Source organism: Microcebus murinus, chromosome 10 (genome assembly GCF_040939455.1).
Source record: "Microcebus murinus isolate Inina chromosome 10, M.murinus_Inina_mat1.0, whole genome shotgun sequence".
In the NCBI taxonomy this organism is placed as follows: domain Eukaryota; kingdom Metazoa; phylum Chordata; class Mammalia; order Primates; family Cheirogaleidae; genus Microcebus; species Microcebus murinus.
Window position 1 is genome coordinate 89,739,145 of NC_134113.1, and position 24,879 is coordinate 89,764,023.

The following is a 24,879-nucleotide window of genomic DNA, read 5'->3' on the forward strand; positions in this document are numbered from 1 at the left end:
TAATTATGAATGCCTTAGAAGCTATACCAAATGTTTTCTCTGTCCAAAGTAATATGTAAGTTTTTGTTTATAAACATGCATTCTTTTGGTTGGATTTGTGGAAGACTGACAGAAACAGATTTCAGCATTGCAGTCTGTCTGCCCATGCGCCCATAGCTGTGGAGGCCAAGACACATCTCTGTCAGCTAAGACTGCCCATCCTTGGTTCTCAGCAGGCTGGAGGTGTCTGTATATGTGTCTTCTTTCATCTTAACAGAAGTATTTCCAGAGTAGGGGGGAATAGTGGATACAACCATTCTTAGGTTTAGGTCTACATTAGTGAAACGCATGTGGGTTACTACAACTGTCTGTTTTTGCATTCCTAGATGATAAAGAGCATAAAATTTAGGGATTAGAGAAACTTGGCAATATTGGACAGTAAGTCAAGTCCTTGAACAACTCTAAAAAAATATTTGAAAACTTTTCAAGAAACTTTTCAGTTTTTCATTACTGTTTTTTACATCAAACAGCAGATAATCAACTGATGTGACGTCTTGTAATGGAATCTGACTTGCAGTCCATGGGACGGCAGAGTTATGACAAGGACAGATAAGGCGATGCTGCGTTCTGTGTCTGTATCAGCCATTTGTAACAGAAAGTTTACGTAAATGAATTGCATTTTTCTTCTGATGTAGATCTTGTTTGTAAGAGAACCGATGAAAGGAAGAGGGACATTCTAGACATATTTCAAAACTGGGTTGCTGGTAAGGCCACAGATAGTTTTTCAAGAGTTCAGGGGAAATCAGGCAGTGTCTCATCTGTTGTTAATTAATGAAATGAAACTGGAGTCAGTAGAGTACAACAGTGAATGAAAGGTCAGTGAATGGAAAAAACTGTCAATGAAGGAGGATGTCAGCAGAGTGGAACATTGTCATAGATAAAGATCAGGGAAAATGTACTCTGGCTGAGGTAGTGTTTTCTTGAAGAAAGCGGGAGCCACAGTTTGGGACAATTTTCAAGCCAAACTGAGTGTTACATGAATGCTCCAATTTCAGTGAAATCTGTTAAACGTTTTAAAATATTTGTCTTATTTGAGTTTGTTCTAGATGTTAGTTGAAAAGATTTGTGGAGAAGGTTTGATTTTGTTTTATAATGTGTTTTATAATGTAATGTTGTTTGGTTGGTTTTTTGGTTTTGTTTTGAGACTGAACAATAGTTTCTCTCATTTATTTCTGTTCCCTTGTCTTAGAATTTTCTAGAGCTACAGTTACTTTTGAGGTCCACCAAAGTTAAAGTCATCTAGGATGACTGTACTAATTAATGATAGTGATGGACCTTGAACTGCCAGGCTGATGACTCAGTTTATGACTATTGCAGAATTATATCCCTTTTGAAAGTTGTTCTGTGGAGGATGGCCTGAAAGCCAACACATAGCTTCAGCTTTACTGCCAGCTTGCAAACTGTGATCATGAGCAAACCAGTGTCTATATTTACATTTCAGCTAGTTCATCTGTAAATTTTGTTACTGGTTTCATGCAAAGTGCAGTTAAAGAGACTCTCATATCTCTGGTCACGTCAGATCTTCCTTTTCTTTTCCCTCATCAAAGCGTTTGAGCTATATAGCTTTAGAGAAGCAAGGCTCTTGCATCAGTTAGGGAGAGGGCCATGGCCTTTTTAGTCTGGTACTGAAAACTGGCAGGTCACAGCTGGTAAGGCCAGGACCCCACAGATATCAGCAAGGCTATCCCTACATCCAAGGGAGAGTTGAAATTAACTCCATAGGATTTAGAGAAGTAGATTTATAACCTAGCTCTTCTGGTTATTACACGATGTAATCCCAAACCTCTATTTTCTTATCTATAAATAGGTGGTAACACCTGCCTCATAGGGCAGTTGTGATTAAATAAATACTTGTGAAGTGCTTAGAACAGTGATTGTCACATATTAATTATTCAGTACATTTTATGATTACTTATATTATTTATAAAAATGGTTACTTCTAAATTTAAAGGGGAATTCAAGTGGAGTTTCTTTGGATTCTCTGGTTTCTCCTTTTCTAAGAACATTTACTGGAATATTGTTTTGTTGGATTTAAATAACAGACCATCCCACGAACTCTTTTGGAACCAGAAGAGGAAAAAAATATGAAAACAGTTTTTTAGAGAAGTACTAGAACTTTATAAGTTAACAAAAGTTAAAATTTAAGTCCTACAATTAAATTATAATAAAATAGTGCCTGTCAGTTGTTAATGTTGGGTAGGTGTAGGATAAGCAAAGAATGATAAGAGTCTTTAACATCTATAGTTACAAGAACAGCCTTGGGGGGAAAACCTGACCTTAAATAATAACTATATCATCCAATTAGACCAAAAAGGAATAAAACACTAATAGAACAAAATTATAAGTCCTAAACAGTGGACATTCATGTACCAATATTGGCTGAGCCCTTCTTTTGAGATAGTTTGTGGTTATACTCATAGGTGTAGAACTTCTAATTGACTCAGTAGTTGCAGTGGCCCTTGTATAGCATTTCCATAAGTGTTAGTTCCACTAACTGTTAATGTATTTCAGGGAGAATTCCATGGTCATAAGTTGGTGGAAAATTATTTGACTTAAATAAATTAAACCAGTTTCTTTGAAGATACTTTTTGGAGGCTATAGTATGTTAGTATGTGCTATGACTCTCCCAGGGAGCTACGATATGTAGTATTTCTCTTACTTTTTGGACCAATGTCCCATCCGACAGCTTTTTGCAGGACACCGGCATTCTGGAGGACACTTCACTTTGGGAAATGTAACCTTAGAAGCATTCCTTTTTTCACTTCAAGTCTCAGGTGAATCCTAAACAGTTAGCTGCAGATCAAGGATAGAGAAAGGCCTTGCAGATGACGCTGGGTCCTGAATGTACGATCACTGTAATGAAATAGTAATCACTGATACCTATGTGGCAGGCACAAAGTACTTTAGATGTATTAACTGATTCCCCTTAACAACTATGAAGTAGGTATGATCATTATATCATTATCCTCATTTTATAGATGAGGAAACTAGGAGTCAGAGGGGTTAAGTAACTTGACCAAATCAAACAACTGGAAAGGGGTGAAGCCAGGACATGAACTCAGGTATAACAGCTTGTGCTATTACTTTCTCTGCTGTGTGATCATGTGGCTTGTGTGTGTACAGAGCATATGCTGTGTGTACTGTGGCTTCCATGAGTACATGCCTGGGATGGGTAGGGATGGGATTCTTGGACAAGAGAACAGCATGGCAGTGTGAAATAACAATGAGTTTTGTGTGGCTGGAGGTCATGATTGGAAATGGTAAGAAATGAATCCATGAAACTGTATAGGTACAGATCCTAAGGGCCTATCATACAAAGGAATTTGTGATTTCTCTAATAAGTCCACTTATTCTATCAGATTACCTTAAGAAATTAAATAAGATTAAGAACTTTAATTGCTTTTGAGTAAAAAAAAGGTACAGATACCTAGTCAGTTTGGAGGCCAGGAATGCACTGTCTTACATTTTGCAGGTCGCATAGCTGTCAGCTTCGTGCATCAGGGACCCTGTACTGAGCACGGACAGTAGAGACAGGCGTCCAGCTGAGTTATTCTTGACATGAACATAATACAGGGGATAATAATGGGGAATGGGGTCGAGTCTAATACAATGTACTCAAAGAGATGGAGATAAATACTTTAGTGAGATTCTAGGGTCTTGAATCTAGTGAGATTCAAGGCTCATTTAACAAGGTAAAAGTAAGGTTGTACTATCTTCTAATAAGTATGAAAATGTTACTTGTTTTTAAATTTAATATTAAAAATATATAAGTATCCCCTATAGTCCAAATCTCCTTGGTTCCTGAGTTCAGATTTAAAAGTGAGTAGGGACGGTTTGGATAGCAAAGAAATTATCTGAAAATTTATCAGAATCTATTTGGCTCCTGTGTTTCTATTTGGGTAGCAAGGAAAATTTAGATTAGAAACCCCAAAGGAGACCTTATTCATTTTTTTCTCTTCCCAAAGAGGGTGAGAGTGCCTCCTCTGGCCACATAGATTTTTCTCCACTGAGTGGTGGCAAGATTGTGACTTAATGAAGGTCATAGAGTACATCATTACAAGGGCAAAACAGAAAAAAACTGAATTCTTCTAATTCTGAGTCCAAAAATCTTGCCACAGGCCCTCCTGTCCCCTCAGCAATTAGGTCTGTCAACACTTCTTTATAGTGTTAGTGAAATGAATAGGAGAGCTCCAGAAATCATGGGGATTTGACAAAAATTATGGAGACCTTGACAAACTGCCCAGGGAATCCCAAGTGCTGGATAGAGAGGATATTTGTAAGAGTTAAGGGTGAGTATTTGTGTGATACCTCTGAGATTAAAAAACGCATATGGTAGGAAGATTGAAAGTAAATTCTAAAAAGAATGTTTAACTTGATCGATTTTATTTTGAAGAAGTGACATTGAGCTTCAATTCACATTTTTTTTACATCTCCTTTTTGCTTCTGTGGATGATTGGCTTGGCTACTTGCTACTGAATTTGAATTTTCTTTATAGTCCTCAAAAAAATGTCTGCATGGGGTGTGAGGAGTGGGGAGCCAACATTGTAAAATATGTGAGAATGAAGAGAATGTTTCAGAAAGGAGGGAGTAGCCTAAAGTGCCTTAAGGGTTTGAGTGTCCCTATTGGAGCCTTACAAGCCCAGGCTCAAGGCTCGGTGCTGGAATATACTTCACATGTGTTAGAATATACTCCAACAGCTGTACAAAGGAGCATGTGTGCAGTGGTATCCACCTGCATCTGAGGGATTTTATTTTTCTGTTTTAAACAGTTATAGCTGAGTAGTTCACAGAAAGCTGGTTTTTCCTTTGTGCCTGGCATAATTTTATAATATTTATTTTTAGGTGGGTTTGCTGAGTTCTCTCGTTGTTTCCCTGGCCTCTGTGAAGGAAAATCCACTCTAGTCCCTACCTGCATTTCTCAGCCTTGCTTACCTGTTGCCAACATTGGGCCAACCCGAATTCTTCCCAATCTTTATCTTGGCTGCCAGCGAGATGTCCTCAACAAGGTGGGTACTTTGAAAAATCCTTCATTTATCGTTTAGCAGCTGGAGAAAAACTGCAATTGCCCATTATGTCATTTGAAACACACCATAATTCCAGAAAGGAAGTTATTGCACCATTCTCAGGGTGACTGCCCAGTTAAGCAGTTGCATCATCTTTTGGAGTGTTAATTTGTTTGATGTTATTTATTGGCACAGGGAACCTAAACCTTTGTCATATTTGCTTATTCCTAACAGGTCCAAGAGACCTGAAATAAATAGAACAGGAATTTTCAGTTCAGCCTTATTTTCTTAGGGTATTAATTGTTCTATTATAGTAATTGGGCACGCTAAGGAAGTCTAATACTTCCTAAGTTATGTCACATGTGGGAACTTATTTATGTACTGCAGCAGATGAGAAAGGGTCTCAGGTTGTCTTGAATGGAGGAAGGTCCTCATGGTGACTAGTGGCTGTAGGGGTGGGACGAGGGGATAGAAAGACGGGAGGACAAAGGCTAAAAGTGTGCACTGCCAGCCTCCCTTGGCTAATGACTACTGGAGCAGTTTGGTTGAAAAAGAAGAGGGAGGAGCATGGATTCTTGGTGAAGTGACATGGGCTGCGCTGGACAAGGTGTGCTCTGACGGAGGAACACATTGAATTGAGGCCTTTGTATAGAAGGGTACGAGCATAACAGGAGAACCACAGTCTAACTCCACGGTTTATATGCTTTTAACCAATAGTGCTATAAAACAGTGCTCTTACTGCCTAGAAAAGTGATTTTTTTCCTCCAAAACCTCTTAATTTATATTACTGCTAATTGAAAAAGCAATCTGAAATCTTAATTCAACTATTGGTGATTTACAAGTGCTGCTTTCCTATATGAAGGGGAATACCTCTTAACATTTTCTCTGTGATTAACTAGAAGAATTGGGCTGACTATAAACTTCCAGATTGGCTTTTTTTCTTTTAGCATATGAAAAGCAGGGATTTGGATACCCTATCATTGGGCAGCAATGAGGCATTCTTATTTTTTTTTCTTTTTTGTTCTCAAAACTGCCCCAACACTGTGTTGTTAATATGTCTGTTCTTACTGTGTGAACTGCCTATTTGAGTTGATAGCTCATTCTTGTACTGAGCCTTTCTGGTAGGATCACAATGCCATTGAGCATGTGATTATTACTAATTCTCTTTAGAGATAGCAAACTATGTAACAGAAAGCAAGATTAATTTCCTAAAGTTGCACACATTCCTGGGGCAAAGCTGGAGATGATTTATTTAATCCCTAGATCAGAAAATAAAATAAAATCCCTGCTTAAGAATCCTGTTAATACTAGTAAACCTTAACCAGTCAGTCAGTAGGCCATTCCACAAATAATTGTGTTACAGATTATTTTTGTTACTTTTGACGTTAAATTAAATGGCACATTTAGATCTTCTTTTTTAAAACTTTTTTCTTTCAATTACAGCAAACATTGCTTGATAAACTTCTTTTCTTCTTAAAGATCTTATGAAGATTTTATAATTGTCCCTAACAGTACAGTCTGTTTTATTAAAATTCAGAAGTTTCAGTCTTTACAAACAGCAACCACGAGGCCACTAGTTTAATTAGTCCTTTTTTTTTTAAATGAAGTTCCACCAAGATATGTTTAAAGGAATGTCACAGAAATTTTCTTAGGAGGATCATAATATTTACCATTTAAAATGCTAGGTTCTTTATATTATTATATATTTATATTATTTATATTATTGCATTTAACCTTCATAATAAGATTAGGAGGTAGGTTTGCCCTTGTTACTTACCCTAGATTATGTCACTGACTTCAGAGTTGGTCAGTGGCAGAGATCATATGTAAACCCAAGCTGCTCTCATTTTAAGTCTTAAGTATATATAACACCAAAAATACCCATCTTCTGGAGAAAGGAAATGTCTTTAGCAGGCCAGTTTAAAGGACTGACAGATCTTAAGTATATTGAATCACAGTTGATATTTTTTTCTCCTGGCTGGTTTTTCCACAGCATCTTCTTTACTAGTACTATTCAGAAGAAACATAATACAAGCCACATACATAATGTAAAATTTTCCAGTAGCCTTTAAAAGTAAAAAGAAACAGGTGAAATTAATTTTAATAACATATTTAGCCTAGTATATCTAAAATAATATCATTTTAACATGGAATCAACATAAAAATTATTGAGATATTTTACATTTTTTGATACTATCTTTCAAATTTGGTGTGTATTTTAGACTTGCTACACATCTCAATTTGGACTAGTCATGTTTTAGGTGCTTAATAGCCACGTGTGGCTTGTGGCTACCTTATTAGACAGTGTAGGTCAGAACTGTCAGCATGTATTAATTTTTACTGATGTTTTAAAGACATGGTTCTTTTACAAAAGACTGTAAGAAGTCATTGGTGGCAAAAGCATACTTTTATTTCCTTTTCCCTCACAACTGTACTTTTGTTTCTCAACACTCTGTGCTTTCATCCTCTAGTCTTTATACTAGAGGTGAAATGGGAGCAGCTTATTGTACTGAAAGTCATTTGTGGATGCCCAGTTCATATCTGAAATGAGTGGGATTTGAGAAAGAATCTCTAGTTTTATTATGTGAAAGACAAAAAGTTCTTGATCGTTTTTCATTCTTATCACTTAAAATTTCAAATAGGGACTTTTGTTTCACACTTAAGTACATGAAATGTATGACGGAATTACCTATTTTGAGTAGTTACTAAGCCAGAACTGTATCTGAGGTAAACCACTCCAGCTTCTTTTCTAAAACAGTTTTACTGTCCCTCCTTCTCCATTTGAACAGTCTACTGTCAGCATTCTCTGTGTGGCTCCTTATTTCAGCTGTTTAACATGTAAAATTGGTTTTCTTTTCTTTTTTTTTTTTTGTGAGACAGAGTCTTATTCTGTTACCCTGGCTAGAGTGCCGTGGTGTCAGCCTAGCTTACGGCAACCTCAAACTCCTGGGCTCAAGCAATCCTTCTGCCTTAGGCTCCCAAGTAACTAGCACTACAGGCATGCACCGCCATGCCGGGCTAATTTGTTCTATATAGATTTTTAGTTGTCTGGCTAATTTCTTTCTATTTTTAGTAGAGATGGGGTCTCGCTCTTGGTCAGGCTGGTCTCAAACTCCTGACCTTGAGCGATCCTCTCACCTCGGCCTCCCAGAGTGCTAGGATTATAGACGTGAGCCACTGTGCCCGGCCAAAATTGGTTTTCCTATGCTGCCTTATTGTTCTGCCTTGCCACTAGGACTACTGCTGCTTTCTCTTTTGTCTTATGAGGGTCAGGCAATAGCTTAGACACAATACAACCAAATAATGTTTTCAGGGTTTCCAAGAACACTATATGATCTAGGAAGACAAAAGGCCATTAAAATTATCAATAAAAATATTTATTAAGTGTCCACTATGCTTAGCACACCAGTGTGCAAGTTGGTTGGTTAGACAAAACCTATTCATGAAACAACAATCCACATGACAAACCAGATAGAGTCCAGTACTGGGGCAACATGGTGTGATGGTTCAGAAGCCAGCTTGGAAGTGGACAGTTTTGCATCCCATTTCTCCACCTTGCCAGACATACCACTTTAGTCAGGTTACTAGATCTTGATTTCTTTACCTGCACACCTGCAATACCACCTGCCTTCTAGTGTCCCTGTGATTTTCAAATGAAATGACATACTATAAGCACCCAGTACAGTTCTCAGTCCATAGGGGACACTCATCATTATTGTCATCATAGAGTAGAGTATGCAGGACACCAGGGTGAGTGGTAGGTACACAGTGGGGTTTGTTCGAGGAAGGCTTGGTGTAAGTGGGACTTGTGATCAGTTTTGAAGGCAAATAGAGTGGCAGATATACAGTTAGTTGTGGAGTTGACTTCAGAAAGAAAAATTACAATTCTCTTATCTAGAATTGCAGTTCCCTCAGTGATTTAATGGGCTCCTCTGTCCTCAGCCCAGCTGAACATGAGGAACTTGACCAAACAGCAGTTTTATGAGGGCCATATGTTAACCTGTACTCCATGTATTACTCCACAGTCTGCATCAGCAGATCGTAGAGCCCATATTTAGAAACTATTCCAACTACAGGGGAAAGTTTATGTCAGGGTTTAGAAGAGAGAACTGGCTGGGCGAGGTGGCTCACGCCTATAATCCTAGCACTCTGGGAGGCTGAGGTGGGAAGATTGCTTGAGCTCAGGAGCTTGAGACCAGCCTAAGCAATAGTAAGACCCCATCTCTATTAAAAATAGAAAAAATTAGCCAGGCATGGTGGCATGCATCTGTAGTCCCAGCTACTTGGGAAGCTGAGACAGGAGCATTGCTTGAGCCTAGGAGTTTGAGGTTACTGCGAGCTGAGTTGATGCCACAGCACTCTAGCTTCGGCAACAGAGTGAGATTCTGTCCCCCCCCCCAAAATAAATAAATAAAGAAGAGAGAAAATTTTAAAGAGAAAAATAATGAGTGGAAATCATAATAAAAAATAAAATTATTTTCTGTTGATGCGGTATGAGGGAAAATAAATAAAATGAAATTTTTTTTTTTTACTCATAGATTATTGCTTTTGAAAATTTACTTAATTGTATGTTGAATACAGAAGCCATTTTAAAAATCTTAGGGGTCATGTGTTCCACTTTGCAGATGAACCTGGCCTGATATATTCAGTGTAATTTCCCTGCTTAGCACCATTTAGGAGAAAGGACAGTTTGGGTTAGTGAAAAATACACATCGCAGACTTTTTTTTTTTGTAACACCCATATTAAGATATAGTTCACATACCAGCTTTACAAGCTATTTTTAAAATAAGATATAATACAGAAGCTAACATTTAATAAGACTTGCTATATTGTGTGTCAGACACTTTATCCTCTTACTGGCATGGCAAAATCCATGTCATTAGCTCTACTTGACAGGTGAGGAAGTTAAAGTCAAGATCATTCAGGTAAGGAACAGTAATATGCTGGGCCGGCTCTGGTTTTTCCGGGGCCAGTTCCCACATACTTTTCATTATTCCATGCCACACTGAGATTCCACATTAACTACTAATGAATTGTTTCTAATAAGATCTTTAGGAGTTTGCTTTAATACATTGATCAGCCTTCTCATTATGACATTTGATATAAATTCTGTGGCTTGGCATTAAAACTCTTTAGCTAGATATCTAAGACCCTGTACGATCTAATTCTGTCTTTTCATTTCTTACCTCTTCTGTTCTCTTTCTGTCTCGTCTGAACATACTAGACTAATGAGTGTGCCCCAGATACTGCCGTACTTTCCTTTGTCTTTATTCATTTTCTCCACTCCATCCAGAATGCCTCTACCCCCATCTGAGCTTCAGATGAAAACTGTAGTTCCTATTATAAATGGTCCTCTCAGAATCTTTCCGTTTGGCTTTGCTCCTCTTTTCTAGTGCTCAGATACCTCTTTGTATCTGTCGATATTTATGCAGCTGCCTTATATCTGCCTGTAGACTGTTTATCCCTCAGTGGAACACTTGCTTTTTATGTCCCAGAGCACCCCTACAGAGTACCTCGATCATAGTAAGCCCTCCATGATTATATTTCAAAATAAATATTAATAGTTCCAGTGTAGTTTGTAACCAGTGCCACTTGTATGCAATTTACCATATCCATAAAAATTGTTTAAGTAAACATACCTCCCAACAATTTTCCTTATGCAAGTAATTTACTCAGAAAATTCTCTCTTAGTAAATTTGAGAAACTAAAATTTTCAATCCAGGTAAAATTATTTTTTACAAATTATGAAATGAATGGAATGTAAGGTAATGACATTTTACCATGACTTGCAAAATGAAAATGTGCCAGGAAAATATACAAAGGTTCTTCATTAAAAGATGCTAATAAACGAGTTACTAGATCCTGACTTCAGTAACTTTAAGGGATAATGGTCCATTCACATCTTCATTCAACAAACACTTATTGAAGATCTCCTATATGCCAGACAGTGTTCTGGGTGCTGGGGATGTATTGGTAAATGAGACAGCGATCTCTGCTTTTGTGAGTGCACATTCTAGAGGAGAGAAATTGGACAGTAAGCATAATAGAGGTAAATTATATAGTAAAATAGACTATACTTAAATAGTATAAGAAGACCAGGGAGTTACCTGTAGGGATATGGGTTGTCATTAAATGGGGTGGTCAAGATAGGCCTCATTGAGATAGCGACATTAGAACAAACATGTGAAGGAGGTATCAAAGAGTGAGCCGTTTGACTCTCTGGAGGAAGAGTAGTACAGACAGAAGAAGCCACCAGGGCAAAGACTGCATATGGCACACCTGCGGTGGCAGAGGAAGAGCGGAGTGTGGTCAAAGAGGAAATGGGAGCAGATCAAGACTTCACAAGACATCATAGGCATTGTAAAGACGGAAGCTTTTACTCAGAGAAACGGGGGATGTTAGAAGGTTCTGAGCATGATCTGACTTTGGTTTTATTAGGATCACTTTACCTCCTGTGTTGAAAATAGACTGAAGCAAGGAGGCCAGTTAGGAGGCTACATGGTAGTGGGTTGGAATCAAGGTGGTAGCCATGGTGAGATTCTGGCTATAATTTGAAGGTATAGATAAATATTGACGAAGGGAGGAATAAACAAAGCGTTCTTCAGGAGGAAGGAGTAATCGAGAATGCCAAGTGGTCCTATATAGGTCAAGATAGATGAAGACTAAGAATTGGCCATTGGATTTACCAATGTGACTATCATTGGTGATCCACAAGCAGTTCTGATAGCGTGTTGGGGGTGAAAGCCAGAAGGGAATGGGTTCAGTAGATAATGGAAGGGGGGGAGTTGAAGATAGCAAGTATAAGCAGCTCTTTCAAGGAATTTTGGTGATAAGAGGAACAAAGACATGGGGTAATAGCTACAGGGAGAAGTGGAGAGTGAGAGAGAATATTTTTAAAATGGGAGAAATAGTGTTTGTTTGATTATGGCTAGGAAGAGTGACCCAGTAGAGTGAGAAATTGATGTAGGAGTAAGGGAGAACAGCTAGAGCCATATCCTTGAGTAAGAGTGGATGGGATTTATTGAGCATGAGGGATTTAGGAGCATGGAAAGTTCATCCATAATAACAGGTAAGAAGGCAGAGTATAGGTGCATGTGTGGTTGAAGGGTAAAGGTGGTGGTGGTAGTCTATCAAAATTTGCTTCTGGTTGTTTCAACTTCTCCAGTGTAATAGGAAATAAGATCATGTTTCAGCTAAGAGTGAGGATGAGTGGGGATGCATAGAGAAGGGAGTTTGAAGAAAAGGGGAAGTGGATGGAATTGGTATATAGGAGAGAGGGAAAGTGAATGGACTAGGGAAATATAGCAGTTGCTGAGGAGCATGACTTGAAAGTAAGATGAGGTAGCATTAGCATTGTCGAGAGTTTTTCTCTGGCCGTGTTCAGCTGCAGGAGTGCAAATGGAGACTAGGCAGAGAGTGAGATTTAACTAAGGTTGTCATCCTGCCAAGCAAGTGTGAGGTAGTGACACGGAGGCGAGGGAGTTGTAGGCACAAGCAAGGGAGTGCTTGTAATGATTGACCAGAGTTAAGTTGGGCAAGGAAGGGGAAGACAGACATCAAGGGACGAAGCACAGAAAAGTGGGTAGAACCATCAGACTGTAGGTCCTGGAGGGACTGAAGGATTCTGGGTATGGCGTTACAAGAGCCAGAGAGAGGAGGAGTGGTCCAAGGGTGGGTTGCATGGAATTGACATTATAGAGGGTTTGTGGTTATTGGTAAAGACAGATACCAGGCTAGATCCCACAAGAGTGAATGGCTGAGGTGAGGAGTTCAAAGAACTGCAAGGTCAAAGTGTCAGAAGGATATTTTAAGGCCAGAGAAGGATGATTATCTTATCAGTAGAAAGTATGTATTAGTAGACTTAGCACAAAGTTGAGCTACATATTTAACAGTAAAAGATGCCTGCTCTCTGGAAGCCTAATGATGCTTAATTATGAGATAGAATAAGTATTCAGTTGTATATGTTTTATATAACATGGTAAAAAAAAACGGAATGGATTATATAAATATCTCTTATTAATTTAGTAAGAAGTCATTGACATCCATCTATGAATATAAGCAATCATTATTCCATGAAATAGAATCATTCTTCATAATTACAGTTCCATCTCAGTTCTAACATTAAAAACAGTAGTATGTGCCAGGCCTGGTGGCGCGTGCCAGTGGTCCCAGCTGCCTGGGGAAGCTGAGGTGGGAGGATCTCTTGAGCCTAGGAGTTCAAGACCAGAAACAAAAAACATTAAGATGCCCTTTCAGCCATTTGTATGTACATTGATTTTTTAAAAAATCAAGAAAAAATAATGAAGAAAGCAAGCTGATAGAATAGTTACATGACACTTCAGAAATTTTCTTACTGGCTTCAGAGGTCCAGGAACATCTCTTTGCCGTGCATTCAGCAAACGAATGCCTGGCACACGCCAGCAGTAGGCTCTTGCTGTGGCTCATCTGCCTCTGCTGTTTGAACATACTTACCAGGAGTCAGCTGTGCTTGTTCTTGAACCTGTTTAGGCCAGTGTACTTGCTATTAGAATTATGTACATTAATTAAAATATTACGTACATGGATGAAACATGAATGAGAGAAGGGAGTTGTTTTTCTATGACCTAAGTTAAATGTTTTGGAAAGATTTGGGAAAGACAGATTGCTTTGTATATTTTTTCTGTCAGATTAGATGGGAATAAGGCAACTGTAAAATATTTGGGGCACAGTCTTATCTAGAAGGCTTCTGTACCAATAGTGTTTCACTAGTTCTTTGGAAACTGTAAGTGGTAGATGCATTTGGGTATGATTTGCTCAAGAACTTCAGCCAGCTAACCTAGAAAAGAAAAGGCCTTCTAATTTGTTATAGTTTAAAAGGGCAAAAAAGAATAAAATTAAAACTTTAACATCTAATACTTCATTTAGTTTAAAAGATACATTTATGTAGGCTGGTTACTTTATTGCTTTGCCTAATTTGCTTTGGAGGGAACTTAAGTTTAGTAGAGTATGGTGATTAACTGGGTAGATTCTAGAAATGAATATGTTTGGATTTGAATCTTGACTGTACCGTTTGCTAGCTCTGTGACTTTGGAAGCACATTACGTCTCTAAATCTCAGTTTTTTCTTCTGCAAAATGAGGATAATAATAGTACCCGCATGAAAGGTTGGTTGTGAGAATTAAATGAGACAATCCATTTAAATGCTTGACACAGTACCTGGCACATAGTAAGCATTCATTAAATGTTAGATACTATTTTCTTAATATTTACCATGTGTCATAATATTATAATATATTATTAATAGGCTTCTAACAAAGGTTCTCAATAATATCTTTCGACCCAATATAGGTTGATTAAATTGTTGTCATTTCTATAAAATGTACGTTATTAGGCTACTTGTCAGAAGTGTACATGGTTATAGTCTTTCTATGAAAAATCAAATTTGACAGTCATTATTGACTTATAACATGTCTTTAGTGAGAATTGCCTATTGTCTTTTAATTTTATATGCTAGTTAACACCTTCTCTGTTACTCCTTTTCTCAGAAACTTCTGTGGCGTCTTCATTATTGAATTGGGCAGAAAGGGATATTACTATTTCCCTTTACTTTTTTTTTTTTAATTTTTTAATTTTTTTTTATTTTGGCATATTATGGGGGTACAGATTTTAAGGTTTCAATAAATGCCCATTTCCCCCCCTCCCCCCAAAAGTCTGAGTCTCCATCATGACCATCCCCCAGATGTTGCACATCTCACTCATTATGTATGGATATGCCCGCCCCCCTCCCCCCTCCCCAATACCCTATTACTGTAGCACCTATGTGTCCACTTAGGTGCTACTCAGTTAATACCAGTTTGCTGGAGAATATATCTGGTGCTTGTTTTTCCATTCTTGGGATACTTCACTTAGTAGTATGGGTTCTAGCTCTAACCAGGAAAATATAAGATATTTCCCTTTACTTTTAATTAAATGAATCTGTAGTACCATTGGTAAAAAGGAGAAAAAAATGTAACATGGCATCTTTCTTTATCTATTGCTGAGAAAGGCCTCAAAGGCTGCTTCAACTCCAGTGGTCCGTTCCTTTTCTTGCCTGGGAGATCCTGAACCAGTTTCTGTATACTGTGGTTCATCAACTGGTACTAGATAAACTCAGTGTAGCTTTGGTTTAGTCATGGAAAAACAAATGTCACCTTTGCTACATGTACAAAGTTTAAAGGTTGTGGTAAACACCATTAAGATCTTCATGGCCTGATTATTAACCTAACAGAAGCACATAATACCATCAGAAGACTTGGGCTCTGGTGTGGCTGAAAGGTATTGGTCAATTTAAGAAGCCCACCTAGTTCCAAAATCTATTTCTTGACATTGTCATCTCAGAGATGAGAAAGGGTTGCACATACCATCTGGATTTATTATGTCTACATTTTATGTAAAATAGAATATATTTATTGTGCCAAATGGTAAACGAAGAGATTAGGGAACTGGCATATTTCAGGAGGGTAAAATGGGAAGAAAATTACCTAATTGTCTTTCAGGTAGTTGCAAAGATTTGTAGAAAAGGTAGTATTCCAAGAAAAGGAAGAAATGACCAAGGTTGCTCAGAATAAGAGAATTATTCCAGGCTTGGAGCATTTCCAGTGGGGAGGGCAGCAACAGGATGACTAAATGCAGCGAGGTTGTGTGGGCTTGCCTGGCCCGTGGTAGGCGGGATGTCAGCTGAACAGACTCCTGGTGAGTGCAGCTGCGTACCTGGTGCAAGGTAGAAAGACAGGCAAGACTCAGTCCAATACCTCTCTCATTACCTCATTACTTAACAAGGGAGATAAGAATTATCTGTTAATGATAACACACTCTGCTAGGTGCTTTATTAATGGTGTGAACAAAGTACTGTGGAAGGACAGAAATGAATGGGTAATTATGCATCAGTGGGAAAGAATTCATAGATAAGGTTGAACAAAGCAGGAAAAGTGGGAAGAGTCATCAGGGCCTTATGAGCACAGGGAAGGTGTGAACAAAAGCACAGGGTAGTGGATGGACCTGTGATGGGGTGGGGGAGTGTTGGGGCTATAGGGACCAGAGCAGGAAATAAAGTAAAAGAATATGGATAAAGCACTTAGCCCATGTTTAATTATAAGAAAGACTACTCTAAGGCTGGGTATGGTGGCTCACACCTGTAATCCCAGCACTTTGGGAAGCTGAGGCAGGAGGATCCCTTGAGCCCAGGAATATGAGCAACATAGCGAGACCCTGGCTCTCCAAAAATATTTTTTAAAAATTAGCCAGGTTTGGTGACACATTTCTATAGTCCCAGCTACTCAGGAGGCTGAGGCAGGAGGCTCACTTGAGCCGAGGAGTTCAAGGCTTCAGTGAGCTATGGTCACACCACTGTACTCCAGCCTGGATGACAGAGTGACACCCCACCTCTAAAAAAAATAAAGAAAGACTACTAATTTGTTCAGAATATGATTTGGAGAGAAAACCACTGCAGATTTTAAGAACTCTTTGGTGGTTTTTTTAGTTATTTTGATGAAGATTGATCACTGAGCAGTGAATGGGAACAGAGAGAAGAGAATGAATGGAAGAGGTATTAATAATTCCAAAAGGATCTGACAACCATTTGGATCCCAAAACTAATTTTGGAATTACAGAGAGGAAACAGGAGTTTGGGGCAGAAAAGGGGAAAAGATAATATGTTTAGTTTCTGACATTTTGAATTTGAAGGGCCTGTGGAATATTCTGATATCTGGTAGGTAGATAGAAATATGGTTAAAAATTTAAGGGGAGGCCGGGCGCTGTGGCTCACGCCTGTAATCCTAGCTCTTGGGAGGCCGAGGCGGGCGGATTGCTCAAGGTCAGGAGTTCAAAACCAGCCTGAGCAAGAGTGAGACCCCGTCTCTACTATAAATAGAAAGAAATTAATTGGCCAACTGATATATATATAAAAAATTAGCCGGGCATAGTGGCGCATGCCTGTAGTCCCAGCTACTCGGGAGGCTGAGGCAGAAGGATCACTGGAGCCTAGGAGTTTGAGGTTGCTGTGAGCTAGGCTGACGCCACGGCACTCACTCTAGCCTGGACAACAAAGCGAGACTCTGTCTCAAAAAAAAAAAAAAAAAAAAATTTAAGGGGAGATAGATACATACATATACATGCATGTATGTGCACACACATACATGCACACATCATGAGCATGTAGAGCTGATAAATAAAGCTATAGAAATAGATGCAGCCTTCAAAGAGAGTATTTAGAGTGAGAGGAATGCATAGGATTATATCTTAGAGAACAACCACCGTGTTCTTGGGAAGGAAATGTTCTTGTTGTGTGTGCATATATTCTAAAGTCATGTAAACTGCTGTTTTATTTTGTATTTTATTTTGTATTTTCTACTTCTCTCTGCAGTAATGAAGATAATAGAGAGTTGTGAATATTAATGATATGTGGCCTTCAAGTGTACTGTTTTAAACATCCTTTTTTGTCCTTAAAATTGTTTTTGCTTTACACTTAAGTCTCTAGATGTCATTTTGCTGGATTTTGGGATTTCTCTGATGTGAATAAACTGTGATTATTTTAAGGAAATTGGTCATTTTTATCTATCATTACATGTAATTTTACTCTTTCAACATATCATGGTAGTAAATTATTAGTCATTTTAATTGCTGTCTCTCCGTAGGAGCTGATGCAGCAGAATGGGATTGGTTACGTGTTAAATGCCAGCAATACCTGTCCAAAGCCAGACTTTATCCCTGAGTCTCATTTCCTGCGAGTGCCTGTGAATGATAGCTTTTGTGAGAAAATTTTGCCATGGTTGGACAAATCAGTAGATTTCATTGGTAAGTAGCTCAAGTAATATTACAAGTCGTTTGGGTTATTGTCTCACATATGGGTGTACTCCTTCCCATCCTTTTTTTCATTAGAGAAAAGGAGCCTGTTTCAGAGATTTCAAGTCTGAAAACAACACAGGATGCTTACTCATGCAGTAGTCCAGGTGTGGTGCTGTCCCTAAGGGACTGGCCTTGTGACATTCTAGCCAACTTTTAACACTGCCAACGTTAATCCTTAGGATCGGTCATTATGTATCTACAAGTGTTTGAAAATTGGTTAAGCTTTTGGAGTTAAATACCCCACTTTTTCTTTCTTTCTTTTTTGTTTTTTGTTGAGACAGAGTCTCGCTTTGTTGCCCAGGCTATAGTGAGTGCCGTGGCATCAGCCTAGCTCACAGCAACCTCAATCTCCTGGGCTCAAGCAGTCCTGCTGCCTCAGCCTCCCAAGTAGCTGGAACTACAGGCATTTACCACCATGCCCGGCTAATTTTTTTTTCTATATATATTAGTTGGCCAATTAATTTCTTTGTATTTATAGTAGAGACGGGGTCTCGCTCTTGCTCAGGCTGGTTTCGAACTCCTGACCTCAAGCAATCCGCCTGCCTCGGCCTCCCAGAGTGCTAGGATTACAGGCGTGAGCCACCTCGCCTGGCCTACCCCACTTTTTCAAACCCTATAAAAAACTTTTGGGAGGTCTGGTCATATTCCCTATCACCTTGCTGCTGTGTTTACCTAGAGAAAAGTCAAATACTGTGAAAATAAGTCTCATTACATTTAAAGTCTTTATGTCACAAGATTGTTAAGCCTCAGTCCATGTGCCAACAATTTCAAATAGTATTGGATCTAACAAAATCCCAGCACATACATTTGGTCATTTCACCTGCGGTGGCTGGGACAGGATCTGGTCTGTGCCATGCTTCGTTCTTCTTCCTGGGCACGTTCAATTCTGGAGCTTCTCTGAGTCCTAGGTGCTGTTGTGATGTTTTAGTGTCACAGGATCAGGTCTGCTGATAGTAAACTGGTACTGTGTGCTTGAAATGCTTTTTTTAATTGAGGGTGTCTGAACAGAGGGGAAACACTGCTGGCTCTTGAGCAGCATAGCAAGGAGTGTGAGTCTCAATGTTCCGTGTGAGGAGTTTTTGTTGTTTTTTCCCCCAGTCACATAAATTTGAGCACTGTAATCCACAATTAAACACTCTGAATTCATTATTATAATTAAAAAATAAAAGAACTTGTGCCTTTAAAAAGGGAGAATTATGTAGGCTAGGTGTGGTGGCCTCACACCTATGATCCCAGCACATTGGGAAACCAAGGCAGGAGGATCGCTTGAGGTCAGGAGTTCAAGATCAGCCCTGGCAACATAGCAAGACTCCGTCTCTAACCCCCCCCAAAATTAGGTTGGCCTGGTCATGCACACCTAAGGCAATGGGATGGCTTGAACCCAGGAGCTCAAGGTTACAGTGAGCTGTGATCATGCCACTACACTCCAGCCTATGCAACAGAGCAAGAACTCATATCTTTTTTTTTTTAAAGGGTAGAATTATGTAAAGTAAACACCTCACTATATTTTTTCATCTATAAGAGGAATTTTCCAGGTAATGCTTTTGGAGATTTGAATAGTTCCAAAACAGTTCTCTGTCTCTTTTTTTTAAGATTTCCAGATTGACAAGGGTTTCATTTTCAATCTGGACTCATTGTATGAAACATCTGAAGATAAATGACCTAGACAGTTCACATTAAAATAATCACAAACAAAACACCCCAAATTAGTATCTGGTATCCCCCCATTGTACTTCTAGGAAATATTAAGCATATCATTCAGTTTTTTGCCTTTTTAAAAAATAACAATTATAATTAATGTTCCCACATTGATCCAGAGACATTTAGCTCTATTTTCAGCTAAAAATGCAATTTCAGGATCTGTCTAGAAGAGAACCTGATTCTGTTAAGTTGTACACGGCTTTAGGAGGGCTGAGAAGAAAAGAGAATGTGAAGCAGCTTGCCCCAACATACTTTCTTTTTCCATGGAAGTTACGAGGTCATCATGCCAATTTTCTTTCAAACACAAGGAACTTTACTACGTTCCAACTTGGCTAAACACCTCCACACAAACACATACCATAATTTGTTTGTGATACCTGCAGATATTTTTTACTTACCAGTATTTCATTTGCTTGGTCCTATTCGCTAGCATCATCGTCCTTATCCTGTGCATGTAACTCCAGGCACAATCACCAGCCCACTTTTTGAATTCACCCGTGTTCACTGTAATTGCCCTTTCCCTTTGCAGTTCTCTCTTCCCCCTTTTAACCTAGATTTTATTCCTGAATTTCTGTAATGGCAACCTGAATTTCCAGTTTTCACCATCATTGTCTTCTGGTTGTTCTCTGTTCAGAAACCCACAGAGGCTCCTTAATTTCCTACATTCAAAAAACAAAAAACCCCCCCTTTAACCTCAACATCATAACACATGTTACTGTGATTGTTTTATTTCTTTCCAACCTTTGAAAAAAATTTTTATAAAGATAGCTGTTTTAAAATATGTATCTATCAGCTCGTATTAACTGGACATGTGCTGCTATGTGCCTAGTATTAGACCTCTTGGAGGGGAATGTTAGAAGCAAGACTCATCTAGGTTCTTATGTCTAGTTTTTGAAATATTTATTAAAAATAATAAGAGTATTGTCAACACTCAAAAAAAACCCCACTTAAAACCAGCCTACTGGCCGGGTGCGGTGGCTCACGCCTGTAATCCTAGCACTCTGGGAGGCCGAGGTGGTCGGATTGCTCGAGGTCAGGAATTCGAAACCAGCCTGAGCAAGAGCGAGACCCCGTCTCTACTATAAATAGAAACAAATTAATTGGCCAACTAATATATATATATTTAAAAAAAAATTAGCCAGGCATGATGGCTCATGCCTGTAGTCCCAGCTACTCGGGAGGCTGAGGCAGCAGGATTGCTTGAGCCCAGGAGTGTGAGGTTGCTGTGAGCTAGGCTGACGCCATGGCACTCACTCTAGCCTGGGCAACAGGGTGAGACTCTGTCTCAAAAATAAATAAATAAATAAATAAATAAATAAATAAATAAATAAATAAATAAATAAATAATAAAACCAGCCTACTTCCAATAAGGATTTGAAGTATGTTACAATAAGAGATTAGGACCAAAAAATACACATATTCTCACACATACACATAAAGTGGATGACAGGGCAAGAACCAAGTCATATCAGACTACAGTAACTATGACAGAAAATCTAAATTGCCATTTCCTGTTGAAATTGAGTGAAAACCTTAGCTTTGAGCTTCTTAGCAGCCATGGCAAAAGGGGAAACAGGTAGTATAGGATGAATTATAGCTGAGAGAAGGAAGAGTACTGTAGGCACAGGAAGGCATGAGACCTTATGTGCACAGGTTTATATATTACTTTGTGTAATACTTAATTCTTTGTTTCAGTGTTGTTTTGTATTCACTTATTGTTTTATTGGATTTGGTTTCCCTATTTAGAAGGAAAGCTGCTTGCTGCTTGATTATTCATACACTATTCAAAATCCGCATGTTGTTTTGTACATAATGAATGAATAGTAAATCATATACACTAGAAATCTGTAATATATATAGCATAGGCAGTGAGATTGAGCAGCCTTATATTTTTCAGCTGACAGAACAGATTCCTTGCATATAAAAATTTTATTATAAAAATTTTAACATAAGATTTGGTAAACTTTTGGTGGCATCTACCAAGAATGAAAAGGGAAGAATTTAGTTCCTCAGCAACAGCTTCATGACTAAGTATGCATTTGATTGTTTAGAATTAGGGCAGTCATAGTACTGGTTAAAATACTAGTTGTTTCCGGGCAACTAACATTTGTGTTATGTTGGATATATGGGCATAACTTCATCCACTTCTACATGTAAGCCTTTCAATAGTGAGATTTGGCAACACTGTTTGGGTTTGGTTCTTTGGTTCTAACAAAGTGACCATGAGTACCTCCACCATGTTACAGGGAATTAAGATGATGCAATAAGTAACTCCTGGGTATCAAGGAAGGGCTAAAAGTTCTCTTGGTTCTCATTAAAGTGACCTACCTGTTAAGCCTGATTCATAGAATATTACATGATTTTCCTTCATAAATTCAGCAAATAAAATTGAGTCATTTTATGACATACAGAAAAGTTTCCTAAAGAAAAATAGGGAATTTATATGAAGACAGGTACTATGAGTTTCAGCATTGTAAAAGTTATTTGGTCAGGCATCTTTTTGTGTTGTGATATCATTGTGATCTCTCTGACCTCCCCCAGCTCCCTCCTTTTTAAATAGTAATGTATGTCACATATATTTGAAATGAAAATGGATTTTTAAAAATTTAACTCTCTTATGTAATTAGGAAAGAAATTAAAGTGTCAGATAACACAAGTAAACAAAATATTAATTATATTTTAGGAGGCTTTTAGATGGCTCTTATTTCCTTTTGTATATTCTTTTCTGTTTCTGAAATGTTCTACACTGAGCAAATAGAATCATATAATCACAATATAGCATTTATATCCAGGAAAGTTTATTAATAATACTGCTGTGTGTGGTGGCTCATGCCCATAATCCCATGGCCTCCCCTTTGCGAGGCCAAGGTGGGAGAATCCTTTGAGGCCAGAATCCTTAAAGACCAGCTGGGGCAACCATAGTAAGACCTTATCTCTATAAAAAAAAATTTAAAAATTAGCTGAGTGTGGTGGTATGCGCCTATAGTCCTAGCTACTCTGGACACTGAGGCAGGAGGATTGCCTACGCCCAGGAGTTGGGGGCTGCAGTGAGCCATGACTGTGCCACTGCACTCAGCCTGGGCGACAGAACAGCACCCTGTCTTTAAAGAATACTAATAATGCTAATGAAAATGTAAAAAATACACAGTGAAAAGTACCGAAGTAAGAGTCAGGCAACTTGAGCTAGTAACAAATTGCTCATTAACACTTTTTGGACTTTAATTGTCCTGCATGTCAATGGTGAGGAAATTATCTCTCCCTACCTCCTCAAATGGATGTTGAAAGAATAACTATGATATAAATAGATGAGATTTTCTTTGGGGTTTTTCAGATGAAAGATACTGAGTGAATGGAAACAAGATTTCACTGGCGAACAAAATTGTCATAGTGATCTTTCTTGAATTTGACTCATACAGAGAAAGCAAAAGCCTCCAACGGGTGTGTCCTAGTGCACTGTTTGGCCGGGATCTCTCGCTCTGCCACCATCGCCATTGCCTACATCATGAAGAGGATGGACCTGTCTTTAGATGAAGCTTACAGGTGAGGACAAGATCGTGTCCCCTGTGATTGGCTTTTCATTTGACCTGAAACATGAATAGATATGAGGGTGGGTAACCAGTTTGAAGCAGATCTTGATTATTTCAGTCACATTCTCTACAGATTACTGTGGGTTTTTAAACAGTCTTGCAAAGATTGGAAAAGAACGCAGTTTTATCATTTAGCATTAATTCTGCCCTTCCGTGTCAAATCATTGTCAGCTACATCGTGAGCCCAAGGAACAACAAGTCCAGGCAGAGATTCCTATCCTATTATGGGAGTTTTATTCTTTTCCCTGAGTGGGGAAATACTGTTTGTTCTAATTTATACATGAGGGGAAAAAAACATCTAGTAGAATGCTCATTATAGTATCTCTACTTTGCTTCAAACTTTGTATTGCTGTGAGGAAAATGCCTAATGCATGCAAGTATAAAACTAGTGTCAGTCTCCATTCATTGAGTGAAATGTTCTACATTCTAGAGTTGGCCAGATTTTGTAGTGTTTAATTTTGGCAGGGTTGCCCCCTAGTCTCCATGAATTTGAGTCCCCTGCATGCCTTGGTGGGTAGAAGTGGTTAGTTTTTATGTGATAAAGAATCAAAAATAGAAACATGGAGCAAGCCTTTAACAGTTGGACTATTTTCTCAATTTGAAAAACAGAAATGAGCTGCCTGAACAGCTCCCATCTGAGGCAGGAGACTGGAGCGGCCGAGTCCTCCATTCAGGCTTTTCTCCCTGAGGTCCTCCTGCTCCATGTGGAAACTAGAAGAAAAGGCACCCTTGTGTCATGTTACAAAGTTTCATTATGAGGACCCTGCATTCATTCATTAATTCATTTAGGAGATGGGGTCTTGCTATTGTGTAAATACGGGGGGTTCAGATTCCTACATTTATACTTGTTATGGTTGGGCCAGTTATTTCTGGCTTTGTTAATTTGCTTTAGGTCACTTGGTTTCCATGGAGTTTTAGTTTTTCTGGTTCCTTATTAAAATGCAAAATTTTCAGTGTAGTTTTATTCCTGCATCATCTGAGGGGAGTGTTCATGAGGTTCGGGGCCACTGAAGAATTTGTCTGCCATTTCTAAGAGAGTGTGTTTCCCTAATGAAACATGAAAGCTCTTTATTATGAGTTTTGATCCCTTGATGAATCTTTTTTAATGTGGTGGTTACAAAAATGGACCCAGACATTAGACAGACCTGGTTTGGAATCCAGTGCCACCATTTAGTAGCTGTGTGATTTTTGAGCAAGTCACTTATGGACTTTGTGTACCTACATGAAGAGGATGATTACACCCACCTCACATAGGGTAGTTTTGAGGATTAAATAAATAATTCAGTGCATTAGTGTAGTGCTTAGCAGTTTGGTTATTCCATCACGTTGAGCAAAAAACGAAAGAATTCAAAAATACGTGCTTTGATATTTTGACCATCTGATATCATTGTCTTTTTGCCATTAATTTAAAATGTGAAATATCTTGAGAAGTGACTGTGGGGACTTTGAGAAGGGTCATATTGGAACTTGTGGCTGGAGAGTGGGCGTTACGCTGCACTCCTGATGGTAGCACTGGGGGGGGGTGTATGTGTGTGTTGTGGGGGTTCTTTGGTGGTGCCAGAGAATCATCTCTTATCAGTTGCATTGGGAGCCCTGGATCTTTGAAAATAAGGAGGCCAAAACTAGGGCTTTGGGGGCCTGACTCCTGTCTGGCATGCTCCAGGGACATGGAGCTCCCCCGACTCAGA

The 24,879-nt window shown here is 38.7% G+C and overlaps 1 protein-coding gene across 3 annotated transcripts in view; it reads left to right on the forward strand.

The window, feature by feature from the left end:
• DUSP16 (dual specificity phosphatase 16) overlaps nucleotides 1-24,879 on the forward strand; it is a 90,769-nt gene that overhangs the window by 61,923 nt on the left and 3,967 nt on the right. For all 3 annotated transcript variants that reach the window (XM_076007652.1, XM_076007653.1, XM_012774426.3), the window contains exons 4-6: nucleotides 4,882-5,045; nucleotides 17,693-17,852; nucleotides 23,021-23,144. In XM_076007652.1, coding sequence (XP_075863767.1) covers nucleotides 4,882-5,045; nucleotides 17,693-17,852; nucleotides 23,021-23,144 — 448 coding nt within the window. The remainder of the gene's footprint in view (nucleotides 1-4,881; nucleotides 5,046-17,692; nucleotides 17,853-23,020; nucleotides 23,145-24,879) is intronic.